Source organism: Cervus canadensis, chromosome 22 (genome assembly GCF_019320065.1).
Source record: "Cervus canadensis isolate Bull #8, Minnesota chromosome 22, ASM1932006v1, whole genome shotgun sequence".
Lineage (NCBI taxonomy): Eukaryota > Metazoa > Chordata > Mammalia > Artiodactyla > Cervidae > Cervus > Cervus canadensis.
Genome location: NC_057407.1, coordinates 29,382,335 through 29,408,973, shown reverse-complemented (window position 1 = coordinate 29,408,973; position 26,639 = coordinate 29,382,335). Strand labels below are relative to the sequence as shown.

At 40.6% G+C, this 26,639-nt stretch overlaps 1 protein-coding gene across 9 annotated transcripts in view; it reads left to right on the top strand.

The window, feature by feature from the left end:
* Positions 1-26,639, top strand: part of FOXP1 (forkhead box P1) — a 616,998-nt gene that overhangs the window by 448,076 nt on the left and 142,283 nt on the right. For all 9 annotated transcript variants that reach the window (XM_043443253.1, XM_043443252.1, XM_043443246.1 and 6 more), the window contains one exon: positions 18,088-18,189. In XM_043443253.1, the coding sequence (XP_043299188.1) occupies positions 18,088-18,189 (102 nt within the window). The remainder of the gene's footprint in view (positions 1-18,087; positions 18,190-26,639) is intronic.

Genomic DNA, 26,639 nt, shown 5'->3' with positions numbered 1-26,639 from the left:
ACACCCCTCCCCCAACCCTGACCCCCAACTTCGGAATAACTGGTAAGCCAGGTGCTAATTTTTTTTTTTTTTTACTATGTACTGGTCAGGGAATAGACAGGAAGTAGAAAATTAGCTCTTTTGATCTGAAGGGAATTGTTACTACTCTAAACCTTGTTTGCTAGTCCCCAGACTAAATATACTTAAATTTTAACCTCTAAATCAGCCATCTATTAGAATAGAAAAAGAAGTAGGCTCCGCCACTGTCCCCCCACCTCTCAAGGAAGAAACATTTCAATACATAAAATAAGTAAGTGCGTGTGTGTGTGTATGCGTATGGCTCTTGCTGGGCTGACTTTTTTCATGTTCAGAAGTTGTTCTACTTTGTGAGAAAAAAAAATTATGTTTGAGACTGCCTTAAGGACAATTTGTATAACAGTAGGAGTAATTGCAGGGAAAATGGAAAGAGTGACTGGAGATATTTACTCAGATGTTAGTGTAGGTGTGGGGGCCGAAAACCCAGTGTGGGAACAGTGGGCTGCTTTTCTTGGTATCGCAGTCTATTTGATGACCATCAAATTTCCCAGCTCGCTGGTTTTGTTTTTTCTGGATGGCATGTTTGATTATTTATCAGAAGGGGAAGGGAGTAGCTGAAGCAAATAAACATGTGACCAAGTTCTGTTTTGTTTTCCACTCAGAAAGCCGTGCCCTTTAACAGACATACAGAAAAGAATAAATGCATTGTTTTATGATAAAAGGAAATTATATGTGTCGTTTTCTTTTTTTTTTTTAAGGCAACCAATTTAACCCTTAAGACTCAGGAGCCTGCAGGCCTTCTGAGAGTCTGCCCAGCTGTTACTGAGAATTAATCTATTGCGGTGGATGATTTTATGGCACAGGATTTCCCAGGATTAGTTGTGCTGTAGTTTGGCTTTTCTAGATGCTTTCCTTAGTTATGCCTGCCTCAGTAGCTCTGTTTTTATGATGTGTGTGAGTGAGAGAGATAGAATGTATTTGTGTGTGTGTGTGTGTGTGTGTGTGTTTTAAATAACGATGCCATTGGGTAAATCAGCAGTTGTTACAGTTTTGTTGAAGGCTATGTTACGACTTTCCATTGAAACGTAAACAGCTCAGCTAAAGGAAAATAATGCCAGGGTTTCTGTAACCAGTGAGCAGCACCATTTTATTAGTGGCCAAGTTTTGCTTCTCTCTTAAAACGTGTCAGGCAGGTGGTATCCTTCAAAGAGTCTACTCGTAGGTTTCCAAGATACCCTCAAAACATCTTTCCATCTTTACTGTTATGACCTGCAGGGCTGTTGGCTGTCTCAGATCAAGTCCTCTAGAGACCTTGGGAAAGTCTCGAGTCTACATGAAATGTAGATTTTTTTAAACAAGCAAACCAAAAAAAAATGTTTTTTCTTTGTTTTCATCTTCTGGCAGGGATTGCATCAGTGCATGGTGACATTCTTTATACATCGGCACGCACTGACCTACGTGTACACGCACAGACGGGCACATTTTATAATAACTACAGCATGGTTTTGTGCAGGGGCTGCCCCCTGCGTCCACACCCTGAACAAATGATGATCCTAGCATAGTGCCTGGCCCAGTCATATCAGGCCCTATAAATCACAGCTGAAAATCTGTTCTGTTGCCTATACTGTCTTGGAATGTGAACTGGAAATATGAACACAGAGGGATTCCCTCTCCATTGACTATATAAGGGAACAATGCAGTCAACCCTCAAACACAGCGTAGCTTCCATCAGGATCGCCCTGCGTGTGTGTGCCTGGGAGGTGGCTTCGTGCTAGAGAGGACAACCATAGAAGCACCAGCCTTTCCACTGCCTCTCTTCGTCACCTTGGGTGACTCTCCGAAAGGCACTTGGGTTGGATCATCAGACTTTGTACTTATACACAGCCTTTTGTCTGTACAATCAAAGTGCCTGACTAATGCTAACTCATTAATACTCGGAACACCCTTGGGACATAGGTAGGCTGTGAAGATGATCCCTCTTTTGAGGTGGGAAAACGTCCTCTTGTTAAAATAGTTTATAATTTCCGGGTGTGTCTGTATTTCATGGTCAGGCAAGACCTGAAAAGGGTATGATCTAGATGCCATGAGGAACATTTTTCCTGTGACATACTCAGCCCTGACCACAGGCAGTCTCATGAGAAAGTATTTTGCCATGAAGAAACTGGACTGGAAAATAAATCTAGTGCATGGTGTTGATGGAGATGGAAGGGAGGAACTGCTGGAGAGTAATCATGCTGACTTTTAATCTCTTCAGCATCAAAGTTAGGAGTTTTTGGGGTGGTTTGTTTTTTTTTTTGGATACAGCTTGGGCTAAAAATTTGATTTTTGTTTTGTTTCGCTTTAACTCAACATGATGTTGGCAATTTAACTTCCACAAAAATCAAGTTAGTTGGTTCTTTGCAAAAAAACAGACACTGCTCATTGGCTGTGCAAAGTGAGAAGTTACTCTGTGGTTGTGGGCTTGGGGGCAAAAGATTTGAAACGTTCTGTTAACCCTCAGTGTTGCTGTATGATTCTTAAATTCTCATGTGTTTTGGGTTCCTTCCTATGGTTACTACTTACAGAATAAAAATTAGTCACATGCCATCTGCAGTTTTAAGTCTACGTTCAGACCTTCTCTGGAAGGTTTCTAGACTAGGGTGGGGGTAGAATTTAGGTTGTTTGGTTCCCAGAACTGTTTGTTTGTTGGAAGCTGAAACATAGAAATTAGGTTTGAAAAATCTCCATTCAAAATATGTTTTTAATTTGAAAAAAATGATTTTCAGAAGTGTGTGAATAATGATTCCAGTTTTGCTTCAGAAAAGTAATTTACATAAACATATGCCCCCAGATGTTGGCAGGGTGTCATGTGTAGATGAGGCTATTACAGTTGACTTTTTATTTTCTGAATTAACTTATGCATTTTTCGTATCTTCTAAGAGGAGTAATCATTTTTAAGTGCTTTTCTAAAATTGAAGTCTAGTTGATTTACAGTGTTGCATTTGTTTCAGGTGTACCTCACAGTGATTCAGTGATGTACTGAACCTCTCCGTGTGTGTGTGTATATATATATATGTGTGTGTGTATATATATATGTATACATATATACATATATGTGTATGTATTCTTTTTTGGATTTCCCAGGTGGTGCAGATGGTAAAGAACCAACCTGCCAAGGCAGGAGGCATAAGAGACGTGAGTTTGATCCCTGGATCGGAAAGATTCCTTGGAGGAGGGAGGGGATGGCAACCCACTCCAGGATTCTTGCCTGGAGAATCCCATGGACAGAGGAGCCTGGTGGGCTACAGTCCATAGAGTGGCAGAGTCGGACACAACTGAAGCTACTTAGCACACTTGCACATGTGCATTCTTTTTCAAATTCTTTTCTACTATAGGTTATTATAAGATATTTAATATAGTTCCCTGTGCTATACAGTAGATGCTTGTTTGTTTTCTTATGTATATATAAAACTGTATGTATGTTAATCCCAAACTCCTAATTTATCCGTCCCTCCCACTTTGCTAATCTTAAGTTTGCTTTCTATGTCTGTGAGTCTATTTCTATAAGTAAATTCATTGGTATCACTTTTTAAAATTCCACATATAAGTGATGTCATATGATATTTATCTTTCTCCAACTTAAAAACTTAAGAAGCACTTATTTGACATCAGATCCTGGGCTGTGCACATTGTACATATTAATTATGATATAGGGACTGTTATTTCTTCTCATTTTAACAGTTGAAGAAACTGAGGCACAGAGAGATTAGGTAACTTGTCTAGGGTCACACAGGTTGCAAGTGGTGGAGCTGGGATTCAAATCAGGCAGAATGACTAATGGACACTTCACGACCATGTGCTGCTTCTGTAGACTCTGTTAATGTTTTATAAAGTAAACCTGTCTTTCTTTGGAAGTCTATGCCTCTCCCAAGGTCAGTAATTCCCCCAAATTCCCAGAGAATTTCTATTTCTTCTTGCCTGGAGACTCAAGTTCCACCTTATGCTGCAGTGACCAGAAGTTCCAAAGATCACTGTTACCCTATGAGTACAAGTCTGTGAACACTATTGTCCATCTGATGAACGCAGTTTTGTTTTTAACCTCCCTTTTAAGAAAATATTTCTAATTCCTTGACCAGAGTTACCAGATCTTCCAAAAGGTAACTGCAAAGTTCCTTTGAGCGTTGCTTAGATTAACTCACTGTATTCTTCTGCTAACTGCTAAGTCACTTCAGTCATGTCCGACTCTGCGCGACCCCATAGACAGCAGCTCACCAGGCTCCCCTGTCTCTGGGATTCTTCAGGCAAGAACACTGGAGTGGGTTGCCATTTCCTTCTCCAATGCGTGAAAGTGAAAAGTGAAAGTGAAGTTGCTCAGTCATGTCCGACTCTTCGCGACCCCATGGACTGCAGCCTACCAGGCTCCTCCGTCCATGGGATTTTCCAGGCAAGAGTACTGGAGTAGGGTGCCCTTGCCTTCTCTGACTGTATTCTTCTAGATATTTCTAAATTTTTCTGTAGTGATCTGTCCTGTCTAGCATGTGAATGCAGTTTCCATGTGAATGCAGGAATTCCAAGTCCATGGTTGTGTACATTAGTGGCCTTTTCGAGTTATGTCATTCTTGAAGTATAAAGGAAGGTATTCTAAGCTAGATTGTGTGACCTTGGGCATACTTGATAAGTTTTCTGTCTACATAAAACAATTTATGGCCAAGCCAGATCCCGAGATTCATCTGGGCTCATTAGAGGATACTCTGGTTCTCTCAGTATTTCTATAAAGGGGCTAGCCAGTGGATTGAGATCACTGGGGAAGAGGAATCTTTGTTTCCCACAAAATATCTTTTCTTATTTATGGGGCAGTGTACTCTAGTACTAGTTTTCATTAAATAAGTAATTATCATGTATAGGTGCTGTGCTAAGGGTTGTGTTTATCTCACATAATCTTTAGAATTTAACCTCTCTGTTCCTATGTTTCCATATATGTTAACTGGGTATAATACTGCTTCAAAGGACTGTGAAAATTAAATGAGATTGTGTACCAGTACTGTTCAGTAATTGTCAGGCAATATACACTCACAAAATGGCAACTTATATTAGTATCTTCCCTATCCCCACCAGCCAGGATCACAAGTTTTCAGGATACATTTAATTGGAAATGCAGATCAAAGCCACGGTAAGATGTCACTTCACACCTGTTAGAATGACTCTTATCAAGAAGACAAGAAATAACAAAGAGTTGGTGAGGATATGAAGAATGGTGAGCTCTTCTGCACTGGTAGGGGGAATGTAAAGTGGTGCAACCACTGTGGAAAACAGTATGGAAGTTCCTCAAAAAATTTAGGGCTGTCGTACAATCCAGCAATTCCATTTCTGGGTATGTACCCAAAGGAAATGAGATCATTATCTGGAAAAACTATCTACAGCCCCATGTTCATTGCAGCATTATGTACAGTAGCCAAGATATGGAAAAAGAAAACCTAAATGTCCTTCAATAGATGAATGAATAAAGAAAATGTGATATACATACATACACACAGGGAATAATATTCACCCATAAAATGGAAATCCTGTCATTTTTAGCAACATGGGTGGGTGTTTAGAACATCCTGCTAAGTAAAATAAGTCAAAGAAAGACAAATACCTGTAATGTTACTTGTATGTGGGATTTAACATGATAAAATTCATAAAAACAAAGAGCAGGTGGGTGATTGCCAGAATTTGAGGATTAGGGAAATGGGTGGTTTGTCACAAGCTGTAAAGATAAGTTTTGAGGATGTCACATACAGCGTGGTGACTGAAGTTAATGATACTGTCTTGTGTATTTAGAAGTTACTAACAGAGTAGATCCTCAAAGTTCTCATCCCAAGAAAAAGATTGAAATTATGTACAGTGATGGATGTTGGCTGAGCTTGTTGTGGGAATTGTTTACATATAAATATGTGTATATGTATATAAAATCATCATGTACATTTAGAACTATTAGAGGGTTTTATATTAATACATCTCAATAAGTGAGGGGGGAATTTTTTTTTTTTTCAGAGAAAAAAATAATAATACAATCACTTAACACCCACCACCACTTAGACAAGTAACAAGGAGCTGTAGTAGAATGTGAGAATCTATAGTGGATTGTAAGTACCAGGGCCAAAAATCTACTGGACTCGCCCTGCCTGGAAGGTGGAGAAAGGTGGGTCGAACTTAAACAAAGAGGGAGCAGAGACACGGGTGTTGGACTGCATAAACTGCGGCTGGACTTCAGTTAAACTGTGGAAAGAAATCTATCCTCTCTCAGCTCAGTGTCCCCTTTGTTTGCTGGACGAAAAGCTTTTTCTGCGAAAGTCCGACCTTGGCTCAGTTGAACCATGGAGCAGGGGACATGTCCCTACTGGGGCTTGAAGAAAGGATCAAAGAGGATGATGGTGACAGCATCGGTGTCCTCAGAGATGGTGGAACCTGTGTCGATGATTGTGAGGGGGATTCGGAGATCTTCCTGTCTGCCTGCTTGGGGATGGCCATCCTAGCAGCAGAGACCCAGGATGCTGGCGGCTCTCACAGGCAGCGCTGCTCCCTGGGGTCCCAAGGGGAGGATTCCGCGACCTGAAGGAGTTGGATGAGATTTTAGGAAAAGGTAGAATGTATTTTTTTTTTTAAGATTTATTTTACTTTTCAAACAACTTTATCGAGATAACTTTGACATAAAGAAATGGTATGTGTATTAAAGTGTACAGCTTGTTTTCATATAGCTGTACATTGCGAAAAGGTCACCACAAATTAAATACCTTGTCCATTACCTCTATATAATTACCCTTTTGTGTATATAGTGAGAGGATTTAAGATGTATCCTCTTGGAAAACTCCACGCACGTAGTACAGTATTACTGAGCATAGTCATGGTGCTGTAGGTTACATTCGCAGAGCTTATTCATCTCACACGGCTGAACCTTTGTGGCCTTTGACGAGTACCTTGCCGTCTCCCCTCCTTCCAGCCCCTGGCAACTACCATCCTACTCTGCTTCTTTGAATTCAACTTTTTACAATTCTATTTGTAGATCAGATCTTGCAGTATTTGTCTGGGAAGGGTGGAGCTTAAATGGAGAAGATACTTGGATGCCAGGTAAATGTGGGCAGAGAACACAAGAGAATTACAGATGTGACTGTGACTCCAAGAGTCCTGGGAACAGGAAGATCTGGTTGGGAAAAAAAAAAGCAAGTCTTCAGTGGGCAAAAGAGGCAAATGAGTTGGGATGTGTGATGCTGTGGAAGGCTTTTTCTTTCATCCCTGAGGCAGTGGGATGCACATTCATTCGTGCCTTTTTGGCTCCAGAGGACTGCGTGTCCATGTGGCAGGATTACCCTTGGCCATATTTGGTCTAATCATTGACCTTGGTAGAATGTGAGTATCAAGTTCTCAGAAGACAATGTTTGTTTGTTTTTGTATTTCTCTCCTAACCACTCACTAGACTTGTGACCTTGGGCAAGGCACCAAACCTCACCATCTTAGCTTTTCCACTTTACGTCGATAATTACAAACGTTTCCCTTGCTTGCCTTAGAAATGCTTGGGAACAAAAAAAAAAAATTTTTTTTTAAAGTGTAAAGCAACTAACTGGCATAGTGCCTGGCACATAGTAAGCAGTTCAGTACATCATTTTTATATTATTATTTTAAACGTGGGGAGTTATTAGTCTCCCTTTGCCCCCCCCCCCCCATTTCTAGATGTTCCTCATTTCTTTAAGTTCTTATACAGGTGTCATCTTTGCTGTTTGAAATGACTGCTTTGAGAAGTGTAAATTGTTAGAAAATACTTGGATTTTTCTATCTAGGCTAACTTTGGCCGAGAGTGAGTAGTTCCAAACTTTTTTTTCCTAAGTATTCTTTTGGCTGCAGCAGGTCTTAGTTGTGACACGTGGGGTCTTTCAGTTGCAGCCCGTGGGATCTAGTTCTTCCACCAGGGATCAAACTCAGGCCCTTGCACTTGCAGCACAGCATCTGAGCCACTGGACCACCAGGCAAATCCCAGTTAGTTCCAAATTTTAGATTATTAGTCCTATTTTGGTCTTTCCCCTCTTCCCATTTCTATTTCTTTCTTTTGTCTTTTATCTCAACTGAACTTGGTTCCCCTCTTGTTTCTTTGACCAAAATTCAATTAAGGAAAGAAAGGTAATTAGTGAAGGTGAAGCATTCTAAGGGTTTAATTTCCTCTTAGGGCATCAGCAGCACGTGTGGTTTACGTCACAAGAAGAAAAAGAGATATAGCATCATTTGCTTGGGCCGAAAATAAGTCCAGTGTTACTAGTAAAATCATAGAAGATTCTCCATTATTTGAGCATGATTCCAGCCTGATTTTTCTGCAGCTTTCAAAATTAGCAAGTCTCACTCCAAGGTATGAAAAGATAAGAATCTGGATTATTCATAATGAGAGTCGCCGGGCTGCACCCTCATAAAAAGCAATTGCAGAAAACAGCAGGTTATTACAGTGAGTTCATAGATCCCTTTGATTCACTTATTCTTGTGTTTTTGACCCCCACCCCACCCCGTTTTCTACTTTGGAACCATGGAAAAGGACCGGGCCAGTGTATTTACTCATTTTTGGATACAGTCTGGTCCTTCCTTAACAAGGGGAAATGGATTTCACGCAGCATCCAGCTTAACATTTTAGACATTCTCTAATAAACTTGACTTCTGTTTTACTTCATTGCAATGCTCATGTTGCCTCCAGTCACAGCACCCCAGGCTGTGGTCTTGTCAACTCTCATAAGCTAGACAGGCTCAGGCTTGGGCAGTGCTTGAATGGAATCCTTCCAAACACAACTCAGGTGCCGGAGACTTGGTGGTGGTGATTCAGCGTCTGGCACTGACTCCAGCCAGGAGCAGCCAACCGGGGCCTCAGCAAGGTGGTTATAGGGCCCTGTGTTAATAGGTGTATGGAGTAAGAGTATGGTGGTGGGGCTTTTTCTCCCCTCTTATATAAGACTTCAAACAGACTCTCTGACTGTTTGTGGTCATTAAATGTATTTCAGCTGCTTTTGCAAGAGGATCATAGATGTCCTTTTTCTTTTTGTCTTATGAAAATTCCTGACTTTGACCTTCTTTGGCAGGAAGCATCTTATATGCACCTTAAAATAAAAAAGGTTATTCATAACCGCAAGTGAATATAGGGTTTGCTGACCCTTTTTCTGCTTCCTAAGTTTCCTTTGGGGTGGGGCTTATAGCAAAATGCCTCCTTCTGTCAACAGCCTTGTGGTATTCCTGCGTCTGTGTCTTGTGGAGGCTGCGTGAGATGGTGTTTGAACGCTATAGCGTGAATGCTGGTGAATCATGGCATGGTGCAAGAACACAGCTGCAGGACTCTCTTCTCCTTCCCAGCTTTTCCGAAATGTTTTTAAAAAAGAAGAAGGAAATGACATTTGTCATCTTTTCTCCGAAGAAAATACACTCTAATAGATTGCCTGCATTTCCATACAAACACAGACACACTCCTAACCTACCGGTACTCATGTCTTTGCATTATCTGTTAGATTTTAAAGTAAAGCAAAGGGTATATGACTATTAATGTCATAACAGTGATCACCATCTTATGTATCACTTCAAGAATATGAAATCAGGGAATTCCCTGGTGGTCCAGTGGCTAAGACTCTGTGCTCCTGATACAGGGGAGCTGGGTTCAATCCCTGGTCAGGGAACTGGATCCCACGTGCCACAACTAAGACTCTATGCAGCCAAATAAAGAAAAATAAATATTAAAAAAAAAAAAGAATATAAATTCCTATCAGTAAGGATTTGGGAAAACTGGCCTTGGAAGTAGATCTGGAGGTTCAAGCTGGTGTGAGACAGTAAAGAAATTGCAGTGGTCCAGTGGTGGAGGGGACGCTGCATGGTGGCGTCATCTTTCCGCACGCCCACAGGTGGGGGCAACACTGCTCATGGCTCTGTCTTTGCAATTAGGACAGTGATGACGATAGGGAACTTTGACTTTTCCGTTTCCTGTCCCTTTTGGTCTTAACTTGAACACGTAGTTTTGGAGGGTTGTAGGAGTGGGATGGTCTCTGCTCCGGTTTTTTTTTACCATGTCTGTCCAGCTGATATGTCTGTCACATCACTTGCAGAGGCTGTGGCGCATTTGGTGAAAGCCACGCCCTCTCTAAATATTCACTGCTCTAGAACACCTTCAAAGTATAGGATGCTTTATGGAGCTGTCAGAGCTCTGAGAGTGGATGATGCTACATAGAACTTTTCTCTTCTAGGTCATTGATCCAAATCCAGTACCCCAGATAATGTAAGGCATTGCTTGTTGGCCCCACCTGCTTTCAGTGGGGTGGAGCCAGGTGAATCAACTACCAGTGAACTAATGCACAGAGTCTACGGCTTTATTTGTACGTCACAGATTGAACCAAACAGTGACTGGTGAAAAGGTTCTCTGGTGATTTTTCACTGGTTGTTGTGACTTTCTGTGTATTCAAGTTCTAATAGAGTGTGTTTTTGATTGTTATTTACTTATGTCACCAGTAATATGACTTGAGAGTCTGCTGTGGAGCTATCTTTCTTTGTATATCTAATATTTATACAGTCATTAGAATCAGAATTTTCCTTGGATGTCTAATATTTTCATACTTAGAATGGCTGAATTCCCTCTGTGAGATTAGCTCACTTTTCCGTTTTCTTGTGATAACCAAGTGCTCCATTTGTAAATTATGTGCATATTGTTTTCTTGATTTTTTTGTGACCCCGTGGACTGCAGCATGCCAGGCTTCCCTGTTCTTCACTATCTCCTGTAGTTTGCTCAAATTCATGTCCGTTGAGAAAGTGGTGCTATCTAACCATCTCATCTTCTGCCATCCTTTTCTCCTTTGCCTTCAACATCAGAGTCTTTTCCATTGTGTGAACTCTGCATCAGGTGGCCAAAGTATTGGAACTTTAACTTCAGCATCAGTCCTTCCAATGAATATTCAGGGTTGATTTCCTTTAGGATTGACTCGTTTGATCTCCTTGAAGTTCAGGGGATTCTCAAGGGTGTTCTTCAGCACCACAGTTTGAAAGCATCAATTCTTTGGTGTTCAGCCTTCTTTATGATCCAACTCTCACATCCATACATGACTATTGGAAAAACTGTATCTGTGACTATTCGGACCTTTGTTGGCAAAGTGATGTCTTTGCTTTTTAATATGCTGTCTAGGTTTGTCAAAGCTTTCCTTCCAAGGAGCAAGTGTCTTTTAATTTTATGGCTACAGTCACTATCCACAGTGATTGGAACCCAAGAAAATAAAATCTGTCACAGCTTCCACTTTCTCCCCTTCTAATTGCCATGAAGTGATGGGACTGGTTGCCATGATCTTAGTTTTCACAATGTTGAGTTTTAAGCCAGCTTTTTCACTCTCCCGTTTCACCCTCATCAAGAGGCTCTTTATTTCCTCCTCACTTTCTGCCATCATAGTAGTGTCATCTTCATACATGAGGTTGTTGCTATTTCTCCTGGCAGTCTAGATTCCAACTTGTGATTCATCCAGCCTGGCATTTCACATAATGTATTCTTCATATAAGTCAAATAAACAGGTGACAATATACAGCCTTGTCATACTCCTTTCCCAATTTTGAACCAGTCAGTTGTTCTATGTAAGGTTCTAACTGTTGTTTCTTGACCATATATATATATATATTTTTTTTTCTTTTTTGCATTTTTGTTGGAGAACTCACTGCCTTGGAATGTTGTTGGCTCTTTGCAAATGTTTCTAGTTCTGTCAGCCACTGTCATTTCTTTTCTTAAAGTAACCCACAGACCTGCTTTTCATCATGCACTGGGTGCTTACAGTATCCAGAGCAAGGGGGTGATAGAGTTTCCCTGCATACTCATTTCTGGGTAATACTACAAAGCGATCTTCAAACTGGGTTCCATGATGAATATTCCTGTTAGTATGGTCGTTAGTTGCTGGAGTTGAACCAAGATAGCAGATTAGGTGAAAAAGCTCTCTAGAGGACTTGATTTGTCTATAGAGGTTGAAAAATAGAGGAGAGAACATGACATCTTTCCTACTAAACTTCCCATATGACTTTTTATTGCTGGATTTTCTTCCTACCCAATATGTACAATGACTGTTGATTAGCCTGTGGAATTGTCTGAGAAACAGGTTTGATCTTGAGGGGTGGGGAGAATCTAGGAAAAGAAACTAGAGGAAGGGTGGCTGACTCAGAGCAGCCTTTGAAGCTGGAAATGGGACAGCTTCTCAGGCAGACAGGAAGTCACCAGCCCTTCCACTGGCCAATAGGGCATGTGCTGTCTTTATGCTGAGTGCTGAGAGCCTCCTACTAGAATGAGATCCATTCTGAACAGCTACAAATGACCTGTGGGAAGAAGAAACCCATGTTCAGCGTTTGCAAGTAGTTTGAAACGATTTCAGATAGAGGAGCACGTGGATACATTCTGTTTTCCTGTCCCAGTTCTTCCTCAGAAAATTAAAAAAAAAATGTGTTTGAGCTTTAAGAATAGCTAATTAGTAACATCCTTGCATCTTAGCTCAATTCTAAAATTATTCTGGCCAACTGATTGAAAGCTCTGTTTATATAAAATTGTGTCCCATAGAATCTTCTGAGAATCTCAGATTACAGATAGCATCCTATGACAAGTTGGCAAACTTATCCTGTAACGGGCCAGGCAGGAAATACTGTAGGCATTAATAGCCTCTGTCACAAGTACGTAACTCTGTTTTGTGGCCTAAAAGTAGCCATAGGTAGTACGGAAGCAGATGAATGTGACTGTGTTCCAATAAAACTTTATTTGTGGACACTGAAACTTACATTCCATGTTATTTTCACGTCAAAAAAAAAAATTTTTTTTTTTTATTCTCCCAACTGTCTAAATAAGTAAAAACCATTCTTATCTCATGGGCTGAACAAAAACAGGTAATGGGTTGGATTTGGTCCCCAGACTAAAATTTGCTGACCCGTGACCTCAAATGCCACAGTGCCTCATATATTTTTAAGACCTCCATGTGTCAGTACTGATTTCAAGCCTCATGATCAAGTGTGTTAGATTTTACTTTCTCCTTCTACTGGCTTGCTTTTATGTATATGCTCACGTTTACTCAAACCATATTTTAGGTAAACACATTGGTGTTTTGTAAAATATGGTAAACATGTTTTTGAATATTGTCTACCTTGATCAACAAGCTAAACATAGTGTACCTCATAGGATGCCTCACCCCCAAATATAAGCACCTGCTATGAACTCGAGATGTAAATAGCTCAAAAGTGGCAAACTTGCTTATGTAAAATGTAATTTGTAAATAACAGATGGCACTTATTTACTAGAAATGGGAGGCAGTGATGAGAATGAAGTCATCTGGAACCAAAAGAATGAAAAATGTATCACAACTGTCCAGGTCCCCAGTTAGGATGAAACTCACTAGCATGCTACCAAACTCACAACCCAGCACCAGTCTCCCTGACCCTCTGTGCCCAGCATAGGCTGTGGTCCATGGCGTGCTTACCACAAGGCGACTCCAACAGGTTGAGGCCTCGATGGCAGCCAAAAAAGAGAGGGAGGCAGTGTATGTCTTCTGCTCCTGTTAGCTCTCAGGCGATTGATTTTAGCTTTTGAAGAATGATAAATAGAATTGTGTACAGCTGGGCTGTAAGTGGCTGGCTTTATCAGTTGCCTCCATGCTGACATCTTCAAACTGTATCTTTACTGTAACCCACAAGCCTGGCCATCAAGTACAGCACCACATTATCCAGGGCCAGGGAATTGTCACATCTGTTCTAAAGGAAGTGTTGACTTAACCCAGCCCAGGAAACTACCACCAAGAGGAAAAGGTCTCCAGAAATTGTATGGGACCTTTTAAGTTACTTAAACTAACAGTAGGTCTGCAACTTGAGTCACAGTTGATCCCAGTGTTTTACAAGTTCTTATTTATTCATAGTCTCTCTTTCTCTCCCTCTCTCTCTCTCTCTCTCACACACACACACAGTAGCTATGTGTATCTTTATTTGGAAGCCAAAGAATCTACTTGTATCTTGAAACAATATGTCTTAAGAGACCTTTCTTCAGTCACGATTGAGATGCTATTATAAAAATGTGAAAAATCCATCCTCATTTCTTAGCTGTGTTGGGACACACCTCTGAGGTTCAGGCAGTAGAATCTGAGATGAAAGACATGAATCTGCTTTTCATGATTTTGGTGCATGGAACAGGTAAAATTCACTATCAGGTCAGCATATGTGGGTCTCCGATGCATCCAGGTCTCTGATGCAGTTTCCAAAGGAGATTCTACCTGTAATTCCCATTTTTTTCTGACAGAGACTATGACAGTAAGCATCTTAGACTCTCTACACATGGTAGATACTGGGGACTCGTATGATAATGATGATAATGTCAAATACATAGTCTCATACACAAAGGATTTATTTATCTTCTTTTTGGTGATTTAAAATCCAGATTACAGTGATTTAAATAGCATAGGAATCAGAAAAGCAAATGCCCTTTAATGACTGATTTCATAGCACTTTATAAGTTCTAATAAATTAGGCTTTCACATTCTGGCTGAAACCTCAGTTGATTTTTTTGAAGGGTGTGGAATATTAGTGCTTTGCCCCACCTTTGTTCTCATACTGATGAGGAGGCCAGAGAATTATTATGGGATAATTCATAACAGTTCATATCAAGATAAATAATTCCTTGCACTAGCATTGTCTCTCCATCCCAATATTTGAAGTTGTTTTCCCTGTTTGTTTGCATTTTGAGGATGAAATCTGCTGTTTAGTTGCAAAGTCATGTCTGACTCTTTTGTGACCCCCATGGACTGTGGCCCACCAGTCTCCTCTGTCCATGGGGTTTTACAGGCAAGAATACTGGAGTGGATTGCCATTTCCTTTTCCAGGGTATCTTCCCAATAGTGCCAGTGGTAAAGTGGTCCTGCCAGTACAGGAGACATAAGAAATGCGAGTTCGTTCTGAGTTGGGAAGATCCCCTGGAGGAGGGCACAGCAACCCACTCCAGTATTGTTGCCAGAAGAATCCCATGGACAGAGGAGCCTGGTGGACTGAAGTCCGTAGGGTCACAGAGTCAGACGCGGCTGAAGTGACTTAGCATGAATGCATGCATTACACATTTTCATCATTTGTTCTCTCTTCAGTAGTTTGACTGAAATTTCCTTCATGTTCATACAAGATCCTCAGTCTTTTCTGTTCCTGTGCTTCTATCTTTAATTCTCTTCTTTGCTGGGGCTTTTGTCTGAAATGCTGTGAAAAGGCTGGCGCTCTTTACGTGACTATGTAATTCGATATATCCCATGTTGGGTCTAAAAACTATGTTCTACACATAAATGACTTTTCCCTTCTTCCCAGCAGGAAAATTGCAAGGATTCCAGTAGCTAATTTTGAGATGTATAGAGCCAGCTCAGTAAACATTTGTTGAAAATTTAACTTTGAGTCCTATGCTTTCTTTTGTTGAAGTGCATTTATGAGAACATGCTCATATCAGAATAGTTTCTTTGTGTGTATGCACTTTTTTTAAGGACACTTAATAGTATGCCTTTTGCTTAAATGAGAAGCTTATTGTGTAGATTCTCTGAGAACTGAGTATTTGAAAATCAAATTCCAGCTCTCCAAGTATTTGATGAAACATGGTAAATTATTTTAACAAATATTTGTGGCTCTGGAGTTGCCATTACTCTGATTTTCTTGGCTTGCTCTCTTTTGATCTTAGATGGACCTTACCTTTCTCCTCTTCCCCACCACATCTTTCTCCACACGTTCTTTTCATATTCATCTCCACACCTTCTGTCTGCCTTTCCAACTAGTAGCCAGACCCTTCTTTGCTTACCAGTCTACTACTCTGGGAACTCTGACGGTAGCAATTAAAATACATAACACTTCCCTTTTCTACATTAAAAAGCAGTAAAACCTTCATGTGAAATAACTAAGGGGACATATATAGTAGGAGGAGGGGTTCTTGCTCCTGCAGGCACCTTGCAGTGGGGACTATTTTTCTTATATGATATAAATGAAATCTTCACTCTGCCCACTTGTACACCTACGCATGTACTGAGCGTCTCCAAGGAGACAAGGAAACCCGGAGTCCAGTGATGGTGAATCCTCCTCAGAGACAGCAGGCTGGAGTCTCAGGCAACTCTCCCAGGCGTCTTGGCTTCCAGATGCCCCTCTCAGACAGCCTCTCTTCCCGAGGCTCTTGCAGGCAGTCTTTCTCGAACATGTCTCTCCCTTCCCAGACGCAGTAGCCCGTCCACTCCATCTGAAGGGCTGGTCGTGGTGAGTTCACTAGACGGAAGGCTGCTGAAGGGACAGTAAGGGTGGGTGCAGTAGGGAGCTGGGACAGGAGGGGTCCATCTTTCCCAGGATCTTTTCTTTGTCAGCTGTTGATTTATCTGTGCTTCCATTTCATTGCCTCCCTCTGCACCTCTTAGACACAAAGGCACTGTACAACCTTCCGTAGCATCTTAAAAATATTTTTTATGACCACACTACAGTCATAAACTCAGTGTAGTGAGATTGTCCTTTGAGAAGAAGTACTCCTCTTGCTGATTAAACATTTTTAGTAATCTTTTCATGAGCATATATCCCGACCACTTGCATTGCCCCTCCCCTGAGTTGACTTCGTGGGAAGTCCCACACCATCTTGCGTTCCCTCACTGCAGCCTGTGTCACTCTAACTTTTCTTGGAACTGTAAACACTGTTTTATTACATAAATGACATCTATTCCTCTTTGAAAAATGTACTACCATCATAAGCCCATTTTTCACACTTTCTAAGATGATAGTGTAAGATCTTTTTGATACGTGGACCACATCTGTGTGTGAATCTTCCAGGCACAACTAATTATCATGTAGAAACGATTATTGATGTAATCCCCAGTGAATCTTGTCCTGTCTCTAAACTCCAAGCACATCATTTAACAGACCTTCTCAACATCTTGTCCATGTGCACATTCTTGGTTCTCAGCTGAATTGACTGGGATGGCCTAACTTGCCATGTGATTTTCTAGCGAAAGGTCTGCAAACTTTTGGTTTCTGTTCCCAGTCCTGCTGTCCTCTTTGGAAAGGTGGAGCTAGATGTTATTCCTAATAAATCCTTTTGTCAGTGAATGACCTCACAAAGGTTTATTGGTGACATATTTTTCTTTTTTTATTTGAGCTTTTTTTTTTTTGTAATAGTACCTGTTTTTTGTTTGTTTTAGTTTTTGGCCACACAGCATGTGGGATCTTAGTTTCTTGCGCAGGGATCTAACCCACGCCCCTTGCAGTGGAAGCATGGAGTCTTAATCACAGGACCACCAGAGAAGTCCCTTTATTTAAAGTTTAGAAAAGATTGCTCAGTCATGTATTCTGCCCTTTGGAGGAATCTCCTTTTTTCCCCCTGGCATTAGCTCCAATTGCTAGCACCTCCCCAGTTTCTACCTTTAAGTAAAAACTAGCCCGTGGTATACACTCAAAAGACCCATTTGTTTTCAGCACAATTTTGTTCACAGGTCTATAAGGTACCTTTTGAGCTGACTTAGAGGTCAGACTGGCTTAAGTTTTTTTCTTACATAGTCCATCAAGGTCACCTCGTTTTGATCTTCCTTCGCAAATACCTTTATCTGCAGGGTGGTCCACCACTTACTTAGCTTTTCCTTTTTATTTGGACTCAGATGAGGTGAAAGTATTTACTTTCAACTTGAGTTCCCAAGCTCCCTCAAGAAGAATTGGAGAAGGAGGAAGGTACCTTTGAAAAGAGCCCTTTAGTGTCTCTGAAATTCCTGGCTTTGCCCTACTCCTTTGTGGCGTCTCTTTGCCCTCTTTCCTCCACGTCCCAAGCATTAACACTCTACATTGCATGTCAGATTTATGGTATTAATCAAATGTCTGTGCAGATGGATTGCTATGCCCAAGGAATTGTGGATGAAATTGGCAAACTCCAAGAAAATGTATCCAAATTCTGGAAAGTTTTGCAACTTAGACTGATGGGACGTTTGATTTGCTGTTTTATTTGCCCGGAAATGGAAAAGTCAAGATCTCATCCTCATGTGTCCTTCCTGGAATCCTTTTTTGTGAAGGAGACCCTGAACCTGTGTAGTAACATGAATGTTTTCCTTTTATTTTTCCTTCCAGGCACTTCAAGTGGCAAGACAGCTTCTTCTCCATCAGCAACAGCAGCAGCAAGTTAGTGGGTTAAAGTCTCCCAAGAGGAATGACAAGCAGCCAGCCCTTCAGGTAAGTAACAAGTCTTATTTTTTTTTAAGTTGATGTTATACACTTTGGGATAGCTGATAAACCATTCAGAAGTGTGTTGTGTTGAGAATTTCAAATCATGTAAGGAAATCTTCTGCAAAGGAAAAGTGTGTTTTTTTGTGTGTTTGTTAAACAGTAGAGCATGACACTTTGGAAAGAAAAATGTCTGTTCAACCAACAGTTTTGTTGTTGGGAGTAAGAAAATCTAATGAGACGATTTAATCGATGGCTGAGTAGTTGTTGGCATTTGTTAGGCTGTGTGGCTTAACAATGGGGAAAAGTTCTTAGTACTCACATGTCACTCATTCTCTCGTGATCTGTCTAGAATTGGGACACACACACATATTGCTTCAGTGCAGTGGTTTTCAACTGGAGTGCTTTTACCCCTCAAAGGACAGTGGGCAGCGTCTAGAGACATTTTCGGTTGTCACATCTCGGGGGGAGTGGGTGCTGCTGGCATCCCAGGAGGGAGAGGCTGAGAGTACTGCTAACCGTCCTGCAGTGTAGAGGACAGCCTCCCACAAGAGAAAGCTAGTCAGTAGTTAATATTGTCAAGAACTTATTTGGCTTGAGGAAGATAGAGTATTTTCAGTACACCTGGTAATGAGTGTAATACATCCTCTGTTCTTCTGTGGTTGTTTCTCAGACATTTCTAAATTATTAGTAAAAATCAGCAAGCAGTCTGTATGTAAAGACTAGCAGCTTCTCATTTCAGAAGCTTTAAGGACAGGAGTTAGCAGAGTGGAAGGAGTGAGTTCACAAATATCTTCTTTCAATCTTTGACTTGAAGCAGAAAATGGTCATAGACAGTAGAGAAACTTAACTCGGAGTATCTGTGCTCACATGCAGGACAGGGAAGACACTTGCAAATACCAGGCAGCTCAACACTACTTTCAGAGTTAAGAGTGGGCAGCCCCCAAAATGGGAAGCAATATTGAGTTTCCCACACTGAACATTCTGGAAAAGAATTTACAAGTGGGAGCTGGTGGGTATAACTTGATTCTGATTAAGATGACCACAAGGTCAACCCAGAATCTAGCTTGGGTTGACTTTTTTCAGATCAGAGAGAACCAGTGTACCAGTCCCTAAATTATCCTGCAAAGATCAATCTTGACCTTGGACCACATGTTCTAGTTCTTCTACATCTGCCTGTCAATTGTCACTGTCACATGTCACATTCAGCATGATGTAGAGGCACTTTCTTGGCACAGTTGAATTACAGTGTGCATTGATTCCTAACACTTCTAAAAGCAGTGGTTTGGAGAACCACCGCTAACCCATATGCCTTTTCGCGAGTATGAATGCCGGGGACATTTTTTAATGAGGTCCAGTGCCACTGAGGCTCCATGTCAGGTGCTATAAGCAGTGCTTTGTTGTGCCGATGTCTTAAGAACAGCTCTGGAGGATGAAATATGACTGTGTTGACCTTTCAGCTGTGAGCTTATTTGTCAGGATTCAAATAAGTTGAAAGGATCAAACTGAACAGTTTCTGTAGTCAGACTGGGAATTGTGTTTCAGAGGTCAGCAGTGGAGGCCACATTGCAGATTCCAGAACATAGCCAATTGTTGGTACATATTAAAGTACTGGGGCATCTCCTGCAGACAGAGACACAATTAAAATTCTAATTTATTAATGTATACAGGGAGCTCGCCCAGCCTGTCACTCAGTGATTCAAATGACTGTCCATTCTTTCTGCCTCCCCCTCAGAGCTCTCACAGCCTTAAAAATACTATGACTCCTCTTGAATTTATCAGACCTCGAATGCATTGGGAAAATAACAATATATTATTGTGGGGCGGGGGGCACAAAATTTTACATATAGTAGTGTTTTGGTTGGAGATCATTTTAAAAAGGACGCACAAAAATGGTCTGATGAACTGCTCTTCAGTGTTGAGTTGTATTTTTTTAGACCAGGCTTATTTTCTATTTACTTTTTTTATTACATAAGGCCTTTTTAGATGAGCAAAGGGCAAGGTGAATGAAGTTCCTTTAGGGCTAAATATATGAAGTCAAGTTTTAGGGGATTTCCTTTGGAGGACATTTTCCCCTTCTTGCCTGTTGCGAGGTTTTTAGCCACCAGGAGAGTGTGACACAGAGAGCTTTGTTTTTCTTGGCAAAGGATGGTATCAAAACCAGCCTAACACATTCTGCTGAGCGCTCCAGTCTGTAGGAAAAGCGCGGGACAAGGGGGCCATGTTGGGTGCTGAATTAGCTAAAGACGAGGTTTTGAGTCCTTTCCTGCCCCTTCAGTGGAAGAATTGACAAGCAAAGAATTTAGACCAATTTTAAGAGTTGATTCAGGGGGGAGGGGTTGACCTGTGTGTGTGTGTGTACACACCTGTGCATAATAGTCTGTGTCTCCTCAGCTGCCTGGTAGGGTCATGCAGATTCACGTAGTTTTATTCGATTGCCTGGCCTTCCACAAACAGGAAAAATTTTTACTAACCAAGGCCACATGGCGTGTTACCTTGCTGTAAAAATACATATGTAGACTTGGTGATTCATGGAAGAAATAACCTTCATATTCAAATATGTCTTGCCGAGCCATGTCCTTGCTGGGGCATCTCAGCCAGAGTGGCTCTGACATGAAAGGGAGATCCTGCAGCAGATCTTAACAGTGCGCCTCTCTGATCTCTTTACCCTTCCTACCTAGACCTATTTTAGTGAATTTCAGATCTTCCGCACAGAGGAAGGCTTGACAGGGAAGAAGGATTTTATCTGCTGATAGCTTGAGGAAAAAAAAGAGAGAAACCCAAATCCCCAAATATACTGTGACTCATATTTTAAGCAAATCTCACACTTCCCTGCTTTATGTTTGGCAGCGCTCTCCAGTTTCACAGGCTGATGATACAAACAAAAGAAAATGGAAAGTTAAGAGGAGGTTATAAGTGGTTACTCGACAGAGATCACAAAATGTAGTCAAACATCATTGATTTGGACTAATTTCAGCAAAATGAGAGTAAATAAGCGAGACATGACACTCTTTGCAGATACACATACTGAACTAAATCTGAGCTGGTCGTGTTCTTGGGTGACATTGTAGTTTATCGTGAAGACATGAATCGCGTACAGATACTGCTTCTGAAGTTCTGGAAAAATATTCTACTTAGGAACCTAAATAGCTCCTTATTTGGTCTATTAATTTGCTTTGCAAATTTTTTTATGAATGGTATGAGTGAAAATTGGAAATTGTCCCCATCATAAATTCAGCCTCAGAAGGATCTGAATTAATTAAATGCAACTCAGCGAATGTTAGTGAAACAGCTACCACTTGTGGGACATCGGGCTGGTGATCAGAGATGCAGACCTGTCTAGGAGACAGACCCTGCCTGCAGGATGCTTTTGAACTGTGAAAGAATTAACCAGGTTTTGCCGCAAGAAGAAAATTGTATGTGAGTAAAAATAGAAGGCTTGCTTTTATAAATATTTATCTACTTCTGAAGATTGCTAAAACAAGTGAAATAAATGCTTAACAGTGCAGGTGTGCTCATAACCTCGAAAATGTGTAATTTTACTGGCTGAAGATTAATTTGTGAGTAGATGAGCAATTTTATTGATCACATTTTGGAACTTTGACCACCGTTTCTGGGTAGTAATTCATTTGGGTTCTTTAAGCATTTTAGTTGTTGGCACGAGGACATAAACTGGAAGGAAATCAAATGACACATTTTCTCCTAAGAAAGTAAAAGTACATGTGTATTCTGGCAACATTCACATTAAGAAAGAAAGTAAACCTTGTGTGTTGCTTACCGTGGAGAGCTGACCACAGTTTCAGGCCATGTATAAAGAACTTGAACTTGAAACCAGTCGTCTGATAGTTTTCTCTCTTGCCCATCCCCTCCTTCCAAGTTTATCTCATATGCAGGCCTTTCACTGGAAATAGGGCTGGTGGAATCAACTGGAAGGTCAGCCTTTTCATCCCTTTGGAAGCTCAGGATTGTAATGAGGACTCTGGCTTTTAAGTGGAGGAGGTTAAAATGCAAGATTCAGCAGGTGTTTTTTTAGCATTTTTATTTGCAGTTATATAAAACGTGCTTTAGGCAGCATTTTGCTTGGCATTAATGTCACATATAATCTTAGTACCTCATATCATTTCCACGTTATTCACTAAGGAATAAATTGGTAAGAGGAAACCTTTAAAGGAAACTACGATTTTATGTGGTAGATAGTGAAATGGAGTGGTTTTGAAATACTGTCCCTTAAAAAGTATGCCTATGCAATGAATTAGTAAAGCGCGTAATTCAGGAGAGGGAGGCAAATTTTTTTTTTAATGTCTGGAGTTTTCACTGTCTAGAATTGGTATCCCTGGCAGGAGATTGACAGGAAGTGTTGAAATTTTGGTACCTTTTAAGATTTTGTTATTACCACATGACTTTGGAGAATCCTCAAACCCCCAAAAATAGGTTGTGATAAGAAACAATAAAGTAGAAAAGGTGTTTTTAAAAAGTTATTGATTCTTTCAAATTATGCACACCTTTGAAAATATGATAGAAACAGGGCCCCTTTCTAGAAAAATGCACATGCACACAGAATTTTGCATCATTACAAAGGTTTCATAAAGTTCAGGAAGTTTATCTGTTTGCCAAGGTTCAGTTATCTTGCTGGAAAAAATTTTTTTTTTCCAAAATAGTGTTTTGTCCTTGGCCCCAAACCTCATGTGAGTTTTATTATAATGGGTTCCTTCATTTTTGCTATTTCAACTTCAGCTGTATATAAGGTGACCCTATGTCTGTCCAGAACAGCCCTAGTCTATGCCTGTAGACTGAGTGGATTTATTAATAACTCTGACTCTTGAAACTATCCCAGTTTGTTCATTTAACTGTATGATACTTGCTTACACGTATCTGAGCGTTAAAATGTGTCATGCTAATATTTGAAGTGTAAGTGTATCTTTGTCACCACATGCATATGTTTCCATATGCAAAGATAATTACGGTTTATGTACTAGCTCCATAGCTATTTTGTAGCGTAGGGAGTATCATGAAACCATTCTATGGAGGAGAAAAAGTGGAACCTCAGAGAGGCTAAGTGACTTGCTACAGAGCACACAGACAATGACAACGCAAGGCTAAGAAGCCAGGTGTCTTAAGACTATAGGCAACCAGTATGTTACCTAGAAGTTAATTATTCCTTCTCCTTCAGTGTATATTTACTCAGCATCTACTGAGTGTTATGTTTTCCATCAATAAACACATTTATTATATTTTTCATATCGTAAGCAAAAATAAAACTGAACCAACAAAAACTAATTTCCACTGTAAATATGTAGATTTCAATTAAGAGACTAAGACTTGCATAATTATCCTAATTGTCGTTCTGTGGACGTGTATGCACACGTATGTAGATATCACAGCAGTGAACAACAGCAAAGAAAAGTTATTTCTTATTCTCCAGCCTGAAGTGCCCTAAGAGCTTCCATGTGCTGGAACATGGAAATGGTATGTTATAATCATTGTTGGGGCAAGGAGGTGGGAAGGAACATAGGGGAAAAAAAACATACTTGACTGGTCAAAAATGTGTAAATTGCTGACAAAATGACACATGTAATTAAGAGTGCTCCTACCATTTTACCTTGTGGTTTACACCTCTAGTGTTGAAAAAGAGAGCGACTCCCACCTCGCTAATTACCATTATCACTGAAATGCTAGGGTTGGAGTCATTAGTTCCATGTGCATTTAATTAGAGGAAGGCTGAAATTGGATTTAACTTATTACTTTTTCATGGATCACTTTCTTGTCATCACTTCAAATTGGATTGCAGCCCCAGGTAACTAATTATGAGAGCCACAGGATCAAGAGTGAAAAAAAAAAAAAAAGGTAATTAGGAATAACACTGTTGGACCCTTGCTGGTCGTCCACTTGTGCTTCGGGAAAAGGGAGGGAGGGGGGAGGAAAAAAAAAAACAGTCCGAGCTGTATTTTGTAGTATTACAGATTAGGGAGTCAGAGGTATGGATGATTGCTGAGCATCATGGGAGTCTGTCACCACCCATCGTGGTTTCTGTGATATACAACTGAGTTGAAGATGTCAAGTCGACATGGTTCCACAGTCAGCTCCCTAATACCTAGATTAAACTTGTAAAAGCAACAGATTGCTTGTAGGTATGAGGCATCTCAACAACTGTGTCATCTGGGGCCTTACATATATGATTACAACAAAGCTGTCAAGATGCCTCTGAGCCAAATACAGAATATTTTAAGTATGGGGAGTTAGAATTTAATGAACATATTAATGTTCCAGAAACATCATTCATATCTGACAGGAAGACATATCAGTCAGCACAGCAGTAAGGTTTAGGGTTTGTATATCGGGAATTTTTGTCAAAGTTTCCAGCCGACCATTTACTTAACTTCTTGTTTGTTCCCCAACCCCCGCCCCCCGCCCCACCCCAATGTTGTGGATAGGCTTGCTGACGTTCTGTTTCTCCTTCCGCCCCCATCGAAAATACTTTAAAACAAATGATATTGTTTCCATGTGCAGAGCAGAATTCAGAACTGCAGGCAATCAATTTTATTGACATCGTCTGAAAAAAATGTTGATGACAGTTGGAGGATGTGAAAGGATTGGATTTTTAAAGTCGCTGGTACTAACAGTGGCAAAAAAAAATTTGAAATGTAATCTCATTAAAAAAAAAAAAAAGGCCTGTGAGGTAAACTCTCATAAGAAGGGCATCTTCTTTGGTAGACTGTGACGGGATGGTGAGAAGTCTTGATATCAAGCCTGATGGCTGCCATGATGCGGGGAAGTAAACTTCCCAGAGAAGTGAGTCACCAAGCGAAGATGGCTCGAGTTTCCTTAAGTTGTTTAAAATTGGTTTTAATGTTCTGTTAATGTAAGCAAATAATCATGATTCAGTCTTGGGTGACTTTCAAGCCTGGGTAAGTGAGGCTGGCTCATTATTTTCCAAGGAGTCTAGGGAAGTGTAGACCGTGATGTGCCCACCCAGCAGAGGCCAGACCATGAATATTCCCGAAGTGAGAAAATTCTCTTCCTGGAATTATGAGTCCTTTTCCTGTGTGAACCTTCTAAGCAAAATCTCAAGAACCAAAATAGTAATCATCAAGTCTAATGCAGAAAATTAAAGCTTTTTTTTTTTTTTGGAACATCTTAAGTTGATTTAGAAATTTTGTACACAATATTCGTCTGTGGTTGAAAGGGGCCATACTGAGGTCAAGTGATGTAGTGTTTTCCATTTTTCCATATGAGCCTCACAGTGTGTGATAAAAGCAAACTCCTTTATTTTGTAAGTCTGCAGGAATTTCTGATGAAGTGCAGAGGTCACGTTCCCTGTCAATTTGAGTAGCCAGCATTTTTTAACTACTGTTTTTTCTTCCTTTTCTGTGTGTGTCTTTTCTTCCCTGCCCCCACCTCACCAGAAACCATGACACTTTTCTGACACATGAACAGTGAAGTCCTCCAATCTGAAACTCATTAGCACACAGCATTGGACCCTGTCCAGTGGTTAGAAAATTTCCTGAAGCCTAGAATAACAGCATTTGGTGCAAGCACTATGGACCAGAAGTGACAATGGGGGTAGTCGAGCTCCCCTGGCGCCCTGCCCAGCCAGGAAAGCCAGCTGACCATGCAACCCAGTGAGACAGAGGTCGTGCACAAGGGATGGGCCAGAAAAGTCTGATCCTTAGAGAAATATGCTTCTGAAATCATAAGGCAATCTCTTTTTCCCCCATGCTTATTATTTCAATTGAGTTGGAGGTATTTATCAGCATTCGCTACAGGAACATGAAAGCAAGCAATTAGAGAAGTGGGATGAAAACCAATTTCTACAGGATAATATTTTGTCCTTCTGTAACTGTTGGGTATTACAGAATCTATGGGTTTCATTCATTCATTCATTTATTCAAACTTTGGTTCTTGAACCTCATTATCCAGATAACAGGACCTAGAGGAAAGTCTTACCCTAACATCAGAAAAATTATGCAATTCACCGTGGTTCAGAGTAATTGAAGCCAGGTTTTCAAACAGGAAACTGAGTCCCAGAAATACAGCAGTAATAATATTTTTTTAAAAAACAAAACTTGGATTGTACTTTCCAGGAGCCAGCTACTAAACAATGACCGGATGAGGGTAGATTCTATGATTATTCCCATTTTACAGACGAAGAAAGTAGGGCAGAGAAAAATGAACTTGCTCGGGGCAGACAGTGGCAGAGTTGGGATTCTAGTTCTAACAGCCTACCTCCAGACTCTGCTTCTATCCATGCGATTCTCCCTCCTCTCCCTAGAGGAACGCCTCGGCCTCACAAGCAGAGACAGTGAATGGAATGGAATCAGAGTTGCTGATGCTTGTCACTAACCACTAGACGACACCGTCTCCTAATTTGGACATATGTTTATGGGCATATTTGAAAAATAGTGCTTGTAATTGAAATATGCACTTTCTAAAGGGAAATGACGCTTGGGAAAGAGAAGAAA